This window comes from Penicillium canescens, assembly GCF_028828765.1.
Source record: "Penicillium canescens strain IBT 15451 chromosome Unknown utg000011l_segment0_segment0, whole genome shotgun sequence".
NCBI classification, from domain to species: Eukaryota; Fungi; Ascomycota; class Eurotiomycetes; order Eurotiales; family Aspergillaceae; genus Penicillium; species Penicillium canescens.
Genome location: NW_026703973.1, coordinates 2,209,484 through 2,222,418, shown reverse-complemented (window position 1 = coordinate 2,222,418; position 12,935 = coordinate 2,209,484). Strand labels below are relative to the sequence as shown.

Genomic DNA, 12,935 nt, shown 5'->3' with positions numbered 1-12,935 from the left:
CGGAATGCGAATTGATGACGGAGAATCACTGAAATGTGGGCTACTTATGTACGGAGTATGGAGTTATCGTGAGTTATGGATTAGCAATCGGGTAATTACTGATAATAACACCTTTGCTTCTTGGTTGGAACGTAGCAATGTACGCCATTCCCCACTACCCCTCTGAGATCATTGCTCTTGGACCTGCCCACTTTATTACGCCTCACGTTATAAAAGACCCCTACCCCCCATACCCTGTTTCCTCCCACAATTCATATTTTTACCTCCATAATGTCGAACCAGCACACCCAGTGAGTCTCAACTAAGCTCAATGTTCATAGACCGTCTTATTAACCGCTCTTCGCTCTATAGGAAGACCTACACCCTTAACACCGGCGACAAGATCCCCGCCATCGGTCTTGGAACATGGCAATCCAAGCCCAATGAGGTCCGCGTCGCTGTCCGTGATGCGCTCCTGGCTGGCTACCGCCACATTGACACTGCGCTGGCTTACGGCAACGAGGCCGAGGTCGGTGCCGGTATCAAGGATTCCGGCGTGCCCCGCGAGCAGATCTGGCTCACCACCAAGCTGGACAACCCCTGGCACAAGCGCGTGAACGAGGGTATTGAGTCCTCTCTCAAGGACCTTGGTACCGACTATGTCGACCTCTACCTCATTCACTGGCCCAGCTCGACCGACCCTAACGACCTGTCCAAGCACCTTCCTGACTGGGACTTTATCAAGACCTGGCAGGATATGCAGAAGCTGCCTGCCACTGGCAAGGTGCGCAACATTGGTGTCTCCAACTTCGGCATCAAGAACCTGGAGAAGCTCCTGAACGACCCCAGCACCAAGATCGTTCCCGCCGTCAACCAGATCGAGCTGCACCCCAACAACCCATCCCCCAAGCTCGTCGCCTACAACACCTCCAAGGGCATCCACTCCACCGGCTACTCTTGCCTGGGCTCCACCGACTCCCCTCTTTACAAGGACCCCACTCTCCTGAAGATCGCTGAGAACAAGGGCAAGACTCCCCAGCAGGTGCTCCTCGTCTGGGGTATCACCAAGGGCTGGAGTGTCATTCCCAAGTCTGTCAACAAGGCCCGCATTGAGGGTAACTTTGACATCAACGGCTGGGAACTGACTGCTGATGAGGTTAACCAGCTGGACAACCTTAAGGACCGCTTCAAGGTCTGCGGTGATGCTTGGTTGCCCGTCAAGGTCTTCTTCGGTGATGACGAGTAAATCGGTTATGATGATGTTTTATGAAGTACATAGGCTTTAGATACCAAAAGAACGATTTTGTCCTATCAACACATTCGCAAAGTAACCCCGCCATGGATAGTAGCAAACCAGACAATCAAGACAAACGAAACAAACACCAGTGCTAAGCCGGAATAAAGTCATGTGACTGCCACCCGAGTGGCGTTGCACCGCCACTGCGGGTCTTCTGCCAGAAGCGGAGAGATAATGGTGTATACCCCAGCGTCATCAGGCCTCTCTCCTTCTTCATCCGTCTCACCATCCAGAGTAGGATATACATCTCTCAACTCTCAGTATGGCGCCTCCGAATGGGCACCTGCTGCTCCCCAAGATATGGAGAGCAGCTAGGTACGTATATCGTTTCCTGTCACCTCCTCATCGAGGAGCAATGGCAGTCATCAACTAACATCATCCCAGGTTTGCCTATGAAAAGGCTTCCAAAGCCATTCGGTCCAAATTACCAGAACCACAATATAACTCTTTGCGATATCAACCAGCCTATGCCCGCATCAACCGCCAGCCAATCAGTCGTGCAGCTGCCATCCGTCAAGCCCGCAGTCGCCACTTCTCGACTCGTGCTGCCGGTGCTTTCACCTCTGCGATTAGATCTACATTTGGGGCAGAAGGTACCGCCCATGCCACTTCTCGTATTGCGTCCAACATCAGCCGACTGAGCAGCCGCGCACCCTTTGCTTCCACCCTCCGTCCCAATCTAACCGGTGGCACTCTTGGCCGCACTGCAGGAGGGTACGCTGTTGGAGCAGGTCGCTTCGGTGGAGCCAGATATTTCTCCCATGGCCCTGCAGCGCCGGCACAGGTTATCCAGAATGTCTCCCAAGGCGTTCGTGCCTTCTTCCTGTCTGGACAGAAAGTTCGATTTGATGGGATTGATCCCAACACCGGCGAGAAGCGGTACAAGGCTGTCACGGTTCTCCAGGACCAAGCGGAGCGCAAGATGAACTCCATTCCGCGCAGCGCTCCTGGTTCGTACCTTGACTTCCAGGTTTCTCCCACCATCACTGCTTTCGGTGCTCTGAGCGGTCTCGGTCAGACCTCCTCGGCCCCATGTGACACCTTGAACTCCGATGGACTAATGGACCTTCTCTCCGCCGACTTTGCTCGTGCCCTGAAGGATTTTGCAGCTATTATGAATGATCTTAAGCGTCTGTCGTCGCTTGGCGATCTCCCGGTCACCCTTCACGACCGATCCACTATACGGGTACGCTTCCCAGGTTGTGATGCGGACACAGTTGAGCGGCTATGTGATGAAGCTGGGGTCCAGAGAGGCCGCATCGTCCAGGATGAAGATTTTGATCTTCGGACTGGTGCTGATATGGCTCTGTTGTTCCCATTCGCACCCAGTATTGCCCCTTCATCTGACACCGACTATTACTTCGAAAAGGCCCCCAAGATGCAGTCCCAGTATCCCCAGGATCTGGATTGGCATGGAATGATGACACCCTCTTCGCCAGGTATTAGCCGTGACTCCGGAAATGCCATCAGCTTCGAGGATAGTCAGCTCTATGGTGCCAATCCCTGGAGAACTTCGTCTCAAAGCTATTCCAGCATCAATGTCAGCGAGCTTGGCGATCAGCCTTTCTTCCCGGAACTCTCTAGCGCTGGTCTGCCGGAGAGTACGTCTGCTTACGAAGGTGTTGAGGGTATCTACAAGTTCTTAGCTGAATGTGATCGTGCCCAGCGTTCATAACCGACGCTTAGATATCGTTTTGGTTCTTTACTTTCATTCTTCTTTTCTTTTCTTTTCTCCTACTTTTCGTTGCTTCTCATTTTAACTGCGTTTGCGTTGGATATATCCCAGGCTAAAGCCGGGTCCACATGATGATACTGATACCACTCCACTCTTTAACTTTCTTATTCGTCAACAATTGCTCAATCGGATGAATATTTTGACTTTATATATATATAGATTTATTCCAGATATCTCTTAAATAAGCGTCAATAGAATCGTAGGTCATGACACTTCCGCATTGGAGGGACGGTCCGACTCCTTGATCTTTGCGGAAAACTAAACCCTTTCAACACCAGTGCGTGGAGTGAACAGGCACAAGCATGTCAGTTGATCTGAACTACTTCTACTCTCGGTTTCCTTCTATGGATATAGGCTAAGAGATCATTGGAACGGGCAAGCCGCTCTTGGCACAAATTGACCAATCTATATACTTGAAACCCATACATACCTTCACGCGCCCACCACTGGACCCTGCATTAAAGTGCCTATAGTGCGGGGTCTGGGTAGTCTGAAGAATGTGGCTGTCAACAACTGAGCAATGGCTGTTTTCTCAGCATGCCAGTTTGTACGCAGACCGTAAGCCTTGCAACACCCCTGGCAAGGCTATGGTTTCATATCCAATCATTAAGATTGGGGTAAATACTTTTTAAGTATTTCCCGGGTCTCAATAGATGCAGTTCAATTCGTCATACATCTCTCGACTTTGCTATTGCCGACTGGCGTATAGCTTGTAGCCATAGATGGACAGCTCTCAGCCTTTCCTTTGGCCATCTTCCCTTCTGCATATAAACCTCCCATATGATTAAAATGAAGACCAAATATTGCAGGTGTCATCTTAAATCTGCTCTAATATCCTCCCGCGCCGAGTTTGGAGAGGATCGACGATGAGTACATCCTGTTTGGGGACGGAGTATCGATTCCGCATAAAATACCAGGGTCTTCACGCTACCCCAGGTTTCTATCCCTTGACCTTCTGGGTAACTTATACCCTGTTTCATGCGGCTTTTGCTCCCATACGCCTCCAGCCAGAGACATGTCTATTTAGCCAAATTTCGACATCTTTCTTGGCAGTGTGCAGAAATGACTGTTTAAACGGAAACCCCTCTGGTTTCATAGTAAAAGAGGTTGACACTATGTAGCATCAACTTCGGGTTCCGGCTATTTATTCCGATATGGTGTAGAAGAGGGTTGCTTGGGAATGGATATATAAAAGAGGGAATGTAAGGCCTTATGGTCTAAGAATACCAAATCCGACAATATCAACAGAATCAACAGAAAGACCCACCACCATGCGATACTTTGCTTCAATTGTGCCCCTTTTGGCCACCTCCGCAGTAGCAGCCGTCATCCAGAATGTACCACGAGCCACTATCACAGGAAACCCCTTCTCGGGCTACCAGCTTTATACAAACTCATACTATGCATCCGAAGTCTCAGCCTCAGCCCTACCATCAATGACAGGGACTGCAAAGGCAGCAGCAAGCAAAGCCGCTCAAGTTCCATCTTTCTTCTGGCTGTATGTCCTTCCAAAATTAAAATTTATCCAACACCGAAGCCCTAACACTCCCCCAGGGACACCGCAGACAAGGTTCCAACAATGAAAACCTACCTGGCAGACATCAAGTCCAAGAATGCTGCCGGTGCTAGTCCTCCTATTGCGGGAACATTCGTTGTATACGATCTGCCTGACCGGGACTGTGCCGCGTTGGCCAGTAATGGGGAGTATTCCATTGCGAATGGTGGTGTTGCCAAGTATAAGGCGTATATCGATTCTATTAGGACAATACTGCTTCAGTACTCGGACGTGAGGACTATCCTGGTTATTGGTAAGACTCGGTGCTTCGATGTTGGTTTGTGTTGAACAATTGCTAATTACTCTTTTAGAGCCGGATAGTTTGGCTAACTTGGTTACCAATATGGCTGTTTCGAAGTGTGCTAATGCGCATGATGCTTATTTGGAATGTACCAATTATGCTGTTACGCAGTTGAATTTAGATAATGTTGCTATGTATCTTGATGCTGGTAAGTTTCACCTTAGGTTATCTATCTGGGATGCGAGCATATTCTGTGGGAAATCTTCCCTGAGGCAGTTTTGCTTTTCAATTGATGCTGCGTCATGTAACATTGAAGTTATATGCTGTTGAAATCGCTAACAATTCACATAGGACACGCGGGATGGCTTGGCTGGCCTGCCAATCTGAGCCCAGCAGCGGCACTCTATGCCCAAGTATACAACACTGCCTCGAAGCCCAAATCGCTCCGAGGACTTGCCACGAACGTTGCCAATTATAACGGCTGGTCTCTGGCTACGTGCCCGTCATACACCTCGGGAGATTCCAACTGCGACGAGAAGAGATACGTGAACGCCATTGCTCCCCTGCTCAAGAATGCAGGTTGGGATGCTCATTTCATCACCGATACTGGTATGTATCTGAGGACACATCAGCACGTTCTGAGCCTCTGTTTCAAGTATAAACTCTGACGGTTACTTTTCAGGCCGAAATGGTGTCCAGCCTACCCAGCAGAATGCCTGGGGTGACTGGTGCAATGTCAAGGGCACTGGCTTTGGTGTTCGCCCGACTACCAATACTGGTGATGCGCTTGAGGATGCATTTGTTTGGGTGAAGCCTGGCGGCGAAAGTGATGGCACTTCGGATAGTAGCTCGGCTCGCTACGATGCTCACTGTGGATATAGTGATGCTCTGCAGCCTGCCCCTGAGGCTGGAACTTGGTTCCAGGTGAGTCAAGTGTTGCTTTGGTCAGTTATATGAACCCTTGCTGACAGTTCTGCTCAGGCGTACTTTGCTCAGCTTATTGCGAACGCGAACCCCTCATTTTGAAGGCTGGCTTTGACTATTCCTGTAATTTGAGGTGAGCACTGGGGACCTAGCATCTTACTGCGCTATCAATGGATTATTTTGAATATTGAATTTCTATCATAAAGTGTGTAGCAAACTAGGAATGTCCATTTGTATAGTTGTAAAAGGCGGTCTGTACATCTGGCATTATATATGGCAAAACTTCAGACCGCCCACTAGGCGAAGAGGCTATCTCTTGATAACGAGCGGGACATTTACACTCTCCCTCAAGCTCAATCTCATAACCCCGCCGTTCCTTCGATAAAGCAAATTGCGCCTCTAGAGACCAGTCAATATAAGACAGTCTCCTGCATTTCCCAACTGTGCAGGTCTGGGCTCCCCCAGCACCTTGGGCTCCGTGAACCCCACCTGTGGCTTCTCCCCGAAACCTCGCGCAGAGTGCGAAATAATTCGAGCTACTCCGACACCAAGAACATAACAACATAATGGAGGACTTCAATAGCGAGACGGATAGTGATTACACCAGCTACTGGCGTGACTGGGTAAGTGGAATTTCCTTTTATTATGGCACTGCGGCTGGGGGTAGATCACATCGCCGGGTCAGCACAACGAGCGCGTGAGAGGGCCGCGGCCTTATTGTGAAAAGCGTCCCAAACGGGAAGGCATGGCCTTGTGATGGTATGTCTCGCCGTGCTCACCATTCTCGCCTTTATGAGACGAAAGCTACGCCATTTTGACCGTCTTCGTCACTACCTCGCTCTCCTCGCTCTCACTTCACACTCAAATCCGCCTCGCCTTCAACCTCACAATGGCATTTCTACCATCCTCAGCTATTGTCTACTTCCTTGCAATCTCCCTCCAGGGATTTGCTCTCCGTCTGGGACGCCATGCGGTGGGGCTCATGGGCAAGGGCCAGCACTCGCTAGCGGCGAGATATTACCTCTTGGTATATCTCTTCTGTTGTGTTACCGGCGCCTTGGCCGTGGTTGCTTGGACACTCAGTAAAATTGAGGAAAGCCAAGCCGAATTTCACGATGGCCCTTTCATCCCCGATGCCGAACATGTCCCCGGACCCGGCCCTGATGCTCTGGCTTCCAATGGCCAGGACTGTTATACAGTTCTGGACACGGCGCAGCCTGGCATTGGAAGTGGAAGCGCTGACCATGGCTATTGCGATTGCTCCCCTGATGCCAATGCCAATGCCAATTTATGGATGATGAAGCTAATTGCAATTGTTACATCTGCTCAGTTTGTTTCCTCTCGCGGCAACGAGTACTTCTGTGAAATCGATGAGGACTATTTGACCGATCGTTTCAACCTCACTGGCTTGAACACTGAGGTTTCCTACTATCAATATGCTCTTGATCTCGTGACCGATGTTTTTGACCTCGATGCCGATGATGACCTCCGCGAGCAAATCGAAAAGTCCGCCCGCCACCTTTACGGCTTGGTCCATGCCCGGTACATCGTTACCACTCGCGGTCTCGCTAAAATGGTAAGTTCATACCTGGCAGTATCAATGAGGGACGGACCACATACTAACATCCACCCAGCTTGAGAAGTACAAGAAGAGCGACTTCGGCAAGTGCCCTCGTGTGATGTGCGATGGCCACGCTCTGTTGCCTGTGGGCCAGTCCGACATCCCCAACCAGAGCACTGTCAAACTGTACTGCCCTAAGTGTGAAGATATCTACAACCCCAAATCCTCTCGCCACGCATCCATCGACGGCGCCTACTTTGGCACCTCCTTCCACTCCATCCTGTTCCAGGTGTACCCTGCCCTCAACCCCGAGAAGAGCGCCCGCCGTTATGAGCCCCGCATTTATGGCTTCAAGGTGCACGCCGCAGCTGCGCTTGCTCGCTTCCAGGACGGCAACCGCGAGGATCTGAAGTGGCGTCTCGCCGAGGCTGGCATCAACCACAAGTTTGTCGAGGACAGTGATAGCGATGAAGATGCCTTTGAATATGACGAGGAAGCCGAAGCTGCCGAGCCAGCCAAGGCCGAGCGGGTCATCGGCGACGCCGCATCTGGTCGCATGGATATCGGCAACTAATCCTGCTATTTCCTGAAGCTGTTACCAATCTTCCATGAGCAAGAGTACGGCGCAATGAGGGATTTCTGATGTCTTCTTTTGAGATGTGTTTACGAACGGCGTTGTCAGGCTTGCATGGCCAATCTTCAATGGTTTTTCTTTTTTCTTCGACTTCGCTTGTATCTACATTATTTGTCTAGTCCATGCTGTGAAGTAGGACTCAATAACAACGAAACATCGTTCCATCTGACATATATTCATGAAATTGCGTAGATGCTTAACATGATGGGTATACGCAGTTTCGATGCAGACTATATACAGTCGCTTGGAATGCTAGAGTTATTTCGTACCATCACGAGGAGTCAGGTTCATCGCCTGTAGTTCTTCGAATGCATAGATCACCGCACGAGCAAGCTGATCCCCCTTCTCCCACGCCTCGTCATGCGCACCGCTGATCGGCAACACCCGGACTCTGCGGTCCTTCGTAGACAACTCATGCGCGGGGATTTGAGCCTCAACCTTCTCCCACCGTCTCAGCACCTCCTCCATAGCCTCAACCTGAGACGCATCAACAAGCTCATCATCCTCAGACTGCGCCAGAACAGCCAACCGCCCAGATCTCCAACCACCCTCCACACCCCGCGAACCAGCCATCTGCGCCGGCGAAACCGCATCCCAGAGCAACTCATCCGCCCCGAATGCACCTTCAATAAACTCCCGATACGCCGAGATCCCGGCATTCATATCGCGCAATCGTCTCAAATCATAGATACCAGCAACACCAACAATAGCAATCGGCTGCACAGTCAAACGCGGCGGCAGTGGACCAGGCGAAGTAGAAACAGGCCCGACACTAATGTCAAGCTTATTCATGTCCCCCTTGAACGCCTGCTCACGATGTCCCGCAACGGCCCCCATGACAGCCTGGAAAGCAAGCGTCGCACCGCAACTATGCCCAACAAGAATATAGCGCGCACCGAAGATATACGTATTCTGAAGAAAGGCCAGCGCAGCCTCTACATCGCGGATATGATCTGGATGTTTCGCATCCCGGAATTCTTTCGGTCCGGTACTGGTTGGGTCTTGGGGGTGGTTTGGGTGTGCGCTTAATCGGTAGGAAATTGATGCGATTCCGGCGATTGGGAGGCCTGGTGTTTTGCGCAAGATCTCTTGCGTCGCTTTGAATGAGTCTGCCGTTACTGTTGGGTCGCGCCAGGCGCCGCCGTGGATGTAGCTGCGTAGAGTTCCCGATCAGTTGATTGCGCTCGTCTTGATTGCGATTGGGGAGGTTTCGCGTACATTACCCAGTACCCATCCGTGTTGTCAAGGGTTGTTACGGAGATATGCTGCAGATCATGGACTCGGCCGTAGGTTACGGTCTTTGCAGGTTGGTTCGGCATCGTGTGGGAGGTTTAGGGGATGATGTGCCATTGATGGGGAAGTGGGACGGAGACTATAGTTGGGATGGTCGACAGGCTAATGTACTATCCATGATAGAAGGAGATACCTCTATTTGACATGTATACAATGTCGTTTCTATACTTCATTTTTATATAATAAATAAACTCAACTTTGCAAAAAGAAGAATGTTGAAATATACGTGTATTGCCCCTCGTTCTGGCGGAGACTCTGTGTATGGTATTACCATCCCACAGTACCACGCTAAGCCCGAACAGGAATGAATGGCTCCTTTCACACAAACCGATCAAGTCAACCGTCTCAACACAACTGCCCATCTGTTGCAACTCTACACAATGGCCGAGTACGTGAATCGACAACTACTTTTCGATGACTATACTGACCTGCTTGCAGAACTCCCGCTTCCCTCGCGGCCGTCCAGGTCGAGGCCTTGGTACAGTCCTCCGGCGAAAATCTCCAATCTGCTCCAGAATGCTGATGATACTCCAGGTGGTCATGAAAATCATCAAGCACTGCTCTCAGACCTTCCCTTCCACTGCGACCGGCGCTCTTGTCGGTATGGATGTCGATGGCACCCTCGAAATCACGAATACTTTCCCTTTCCCCGTCGTTGAGGTCCCCGCCGAATCGCACTTTGACAACGCCGCTCCCAACCCCGCCGCCGCCGCTCCCCGGGCTAAGGCCAACGCTGCTTACTCCGGCGAGATGATTCGCATGCTGCGCGAGGTTAACACTGACGCCAACAGCGTCGGCTGGTACACCAGCGCCAACATGGGCAACTTTGTGAACATGAACGTGATCGAGAACCAATTCTACTACCAGAGCCAGATGAATGAGCGCACAGTTGCCCTCGTTCACGACGTCAGCCGCAGCGCCCAGGGCAGCCTCAGCCTCCGCGCTTTCCGTCTGTCATCCAAGTTCATGGCTGGGTTCAAGGAGAACAAGTTCACCTCCGAGGAGTATGTACCCGGTCTGTATAGAGGAAAATGGAATACTGACAGCCTCGCAGCCTGCAAAAGTCTAACATGCGCCACCAAGACATCTTCGACGAGCTCCCCGTCAAGATCCACAACTCGCACCTGATCACCTCTTTCATCCACCAGCTGCAGTGCCCAACCACACCGGCCTCAACTGAGCTCCCTCCTTCTCTGGCCGCCCTCGAGTCCAGCCCCTTCAACAAGACCTCCACCCTCGCCCCCAATCTTGAAAACATGTCGCTCAGCATCGACCCCTTCCTGGAGAAGAACTGCGATCTCCTTCTGGACAGCATCGAGACCCACAACACCGAGGTCAACAACTACCAGTACTACCAGCGTGTGCTCGGCCGCGAGCAGCAGAAGATCAACAACTGGAAGACGAAGCGCGCCCAGGAGAACGCTACCCGCGCCACTCTCAACCAGCCCCTCCTCCCCGAGGACGAGTGGCAGCGTCTGTTCAAGCTCCCAGCCGAGCCCAGCCGTCTGGAGAGCATGCTCAACACCCGCCAGGTGGACCAGTACGCCCGCCAGGTCGACAGCTTCGTCTCGTCCAGCACGGGCAAGATGTTCGCCATCAAGGGCAACCTGTTGCCCAACGAGGTATCGAAATAAATGTGATGATTTGCAAGGGAAGACACGATGCTTCTGGGATTGCATGACCTTTTTACGGCGTAGGGAGGGAAAATGTTCTCTATTTGGGATGTTAATATGACTTCCTTTTTTCTTCTATCTGTGGTGAGCGGATCCGAGTCTCTCTGGATATGTGACTCTGGTGTGTGCATCGTTTTGTATTCAGTCATAGAAGGAAAATTATACTTTTTTCAGATTCCAACTATTCACCTGCATGATCTATCGGAAGATACGATATATTACTGAGTATATACGATATATTACTGAGTATATTGGGTTGGCCGCTCTCGAGGTAATGTGGAGATGGAATCTCACATCTTGTTGACATACTGGAGAGAGATTCATATATACTACAGCATATCCTGTCATTCCCGCTAAATCATAGTTAGACCACCCATAAACCATTCAACAATCTATACGACAAACCCTAGCCCTACCACTCACCCCCAACCACCAACGGAACATGCAAAAACCTAAACCCAGACTCCTCAACCTTGGGAAGCCTACCAGCCCGAATATTAATCTGCAAAGACTGATGCAACAACCTAGGAGCCTTAAGACCACCATCCCGCTCCCTCCTCAACGCCACAAACTCCTCCTCACAAATCCCCTCCTTAAGATGCTTATTCAACCTCTTATGGTCTCGCACACTCATCCAAGGCACAGGCTCACTCCGTCCTTCTGGCGGGTAATCATGACCAGTCCAGATCTTGTAGTGATCTGGTAGACTTAGCAGTTTGCGCCCTGAGGCGTAGAGATCCCGTGCCGAACCGCCAGGGAAGTCGCAACGTGCTGTTCCTATATCTGTGTGGAAGAGGCTGTCGCCGCAGAAGAGGTTTTCTGGGGTTATGTTAGTATTTGTGGGAGCCGGAATGGAATGCTTCTCTTACCTCCAATCATATATCCCAAATGATCAGGCGTATGACCAGGAAGGTGAATCGCCTTCGCACTCAAATCCCCAATAGAAAAGACCTCATCATCTTCGAAGAGTCTATCGAAAACGCGTATATATTCTTTGGCTGGGACGCCGTACCGCTTGGCAAACAGAGTCTGTACTTGTTCGATACGTTTGCCAATGCAAACGGGCGGTTTGAAGCCTTGATCTGTTGCAAGGCGGGTTTGGAGATAGGACGCAGCAGTGAGGTGATCTGCGTGGGCATGCGTTTCGAGGATTTTGTCGATTTTGTAGCCCATTTCTTTGGCTTTTGATAAGATGGCGTCTGCTGCTTCGGTTGTTATGGCTTGGGTTGCTGGGTCGTAGTTTAGGACTGGGTCGATGATTGCTGCTTTTGAGGTTTTTGGGTCGGCTATTAGGTATTGCCATGTTCCGGATGTTTCTTCGAATATCTCGTGGATGGTTGGGTTGCCTGGTGTTGCTGTTGTGTATGCAGCGCGACTGTGTGTGCTTGGTTGATTGTTTAACCAAGGCTTTTGGTTCCATTTCGGAATTGGGTTGGTTGTTGAATGCAGGGCCCTCTGGGTAGAGAATATATCTCTGGATGTCCTTGTTATCGAGACTGTAGCTGCGGCCTTTTCGTGAAGTTGACGCAATGGTCTATAGCGCAAAGCCAGGCGGGAGGTGCTGCACGCTCTATACATAATCGGTGTCACTTGTCGTTTCATGCTAGATGACTGTCAATAGGTATCGATCATGATATGCCAAATTTAAACATTGAAAATAGGGAAGGACATAAATGCCTGGGTTAGGTCCCTTTGCATACAAATCGAGCTGTGTCATCCAAGGTCGCCGACTCGGTGAGCAAGGTCGGCGAACATTCGGCGATTGATATGAATCATGTCACTTCAGAAGGTTCACAGTCCCGCCACTTGTGGCAATTTACCATGATATTCCATATCTCCATGGATGTTCCTGCGTAGCTTGGGATGACCCGGAAACAGCCTCGGTTCTCGGGACCGCATTTCTCCGAACTATTCAGTTACACTCACGTATTAACATTTAGGCATAGCAAATATAGTGGCTAGAACCTATCTTCGAGACATTACTCTAAAGCACCTCGAGGAAAGATGTCTTGGGGGCTTACAACGTAGCCTGTGCAGCTTATC

The 12,935-nt window shown here is 50.7% G+C and overlaps 7 protein-coding genes across 7 annotated transcripts; 5 read left to right on the top strand and 2 right to left on the bottom strand.

The window, feature by feature from the left end:
• Window positions 1-65: 65 nt before the first annotated feature.
• gcy1 (putative glycerol dehydrogenase Gcy1) lies at window positions 66-1,295 on the top strand. The gene is made up of 2 exons (XM_058522304.1): window positions 66-290; window positions 352-1,295. Exons 1-2 carry the CDS (start codon window positions 271-273, stop codon window positions 1,223-1,225), a joined length of 894 nt encoding a protein of 297 aa, XP_058365781.1. The 5' UTR covers window positions 66-270; the 3' UTR covers window positions 1,226-1,295.
• A 243-nt stretch (window positions 1,296-1,538) lies between these two features.
• N7446_013563 (uncharacterized protein) lies at window positions 1,539-2,951 on the top strand (the record flags this gene model as incomplete). The annotated part of the gene is made up of 2 exons (XM_058522303.1): window positions 1,539-1,591; window positions 1,661-2,951. The coding sequence occupies 2 exons, from the start codon at window positions 1,539-1,541 to the stop codon at window positions 2,949-2,951; spliced, it is 1,344 nt and encodes a 447-aa protein (XP_058365780.1).
• A 1,331-nt stretch (window positions 2,952-4,282) lies between these two features.
• On the top strand, window positions 4,283-5,833 carry cbhC (putative cellobiohydrolase; the record flags this gene model as incomplete). The annotated part of the gene is made up of 6 exons (XM_058522302.1): window positions 4,283-4,509; window positions 4,566-4,819; window positions 4,878-5,015; window positions 5,159-5,416; window positions 5,490-5,731; window positions 5,789-5,833. The coding sequence occupies 6 exons, from the start codon at window positions 4,283-4,285 to the stop codon at window positions 5,831-5,833; spliced, it is 1,164 nt and encodes a 387-aa protein (XP_058365779.1).
• A 787-nt stretch (window positions 5,834-6,620) lies between these two features.
• N7446_013561 (casein kinase II subunit beta) lies at window positions 6,621-7,866 on the top strand (the record flags this gene model as incomplete). Its single annotated transcript, XM_058522301.1, has 2 exons — window positions 6,621-7,307; window positions 7,366-7,866. 2 exons carry the CDS (start codon window positions 6,621-6,623, stop codon window positions 7,864-7,866), a joined length of 1,188 nt encoding a protein of 395 aa, XP_058365778.1.
• A 318-nt stretch (window positions 7,867-8,184) lies between these two features.
• N7446_013560 (arylformamidase) lies at window positions 8,185-9,245 on the bottom strand (the record flags this gene model as incomplete). The annotated part of the gene is made up of 2 exons (XM_058522300.1): window positions 8,185-9,079; window positions 9,145-9,245. 2 exons carry the CDS (start codon window positions 9,243-9,245, stop codon window positions 8,185-8,187), a joined length of 996 nt encoding a protein of 331 aa, XP_058365777.1.
• Window positions 9,246-9,527: 282 nt separating this feature from the next.
• On the top strand, window positions 9,528-10,853 carry N7446_013559 (putative eukaryotic translation initiation factor 3 subunit EifCh; the record flags this gene model as incomplete). Its single annotated transcript, XM_058522299.1, has 4 exons — window positions 9,528-9,607; window positions 9,658-9,697; window positions 9,754-10,223; window positions 10,274-10,853. The coding sequence occupies 4 exons, from the start codon at window positions 9,528-9,530 to the stop codon at window positions 10,851-10,853; spliced, it is 1,170 nt and encodes a 389-aa protein (XP_058365776.1).
• A 368-nt stretch (window positions 10,854-11,221) lies between these two features.
• Window positions 11,222-12,723, bottom strand: N7446_013558 (MBL fold metallo-hydrolase). Its single transcript, XM_058522298.1, has 2 exons — window positions 11,762-12,723; window positions 11,222-11,711 (listed from the first exon to the last, which is right to left on the bottom strand). The coding sequence occupies exons 1-2, from the start codon at window positions 12,492-12,494 to the stop codon at window positions 11,305-11,307; spliced, it is 1,140 nt and encodes a 379-aa protein (XP_058365775.1). The 5' UTR covers window positions 12,495-12,723; the 3' UTR covers window positions 11,222-11,304.
• Window positions 12,724-12,935: the final 212 nt, after the last annotated feature.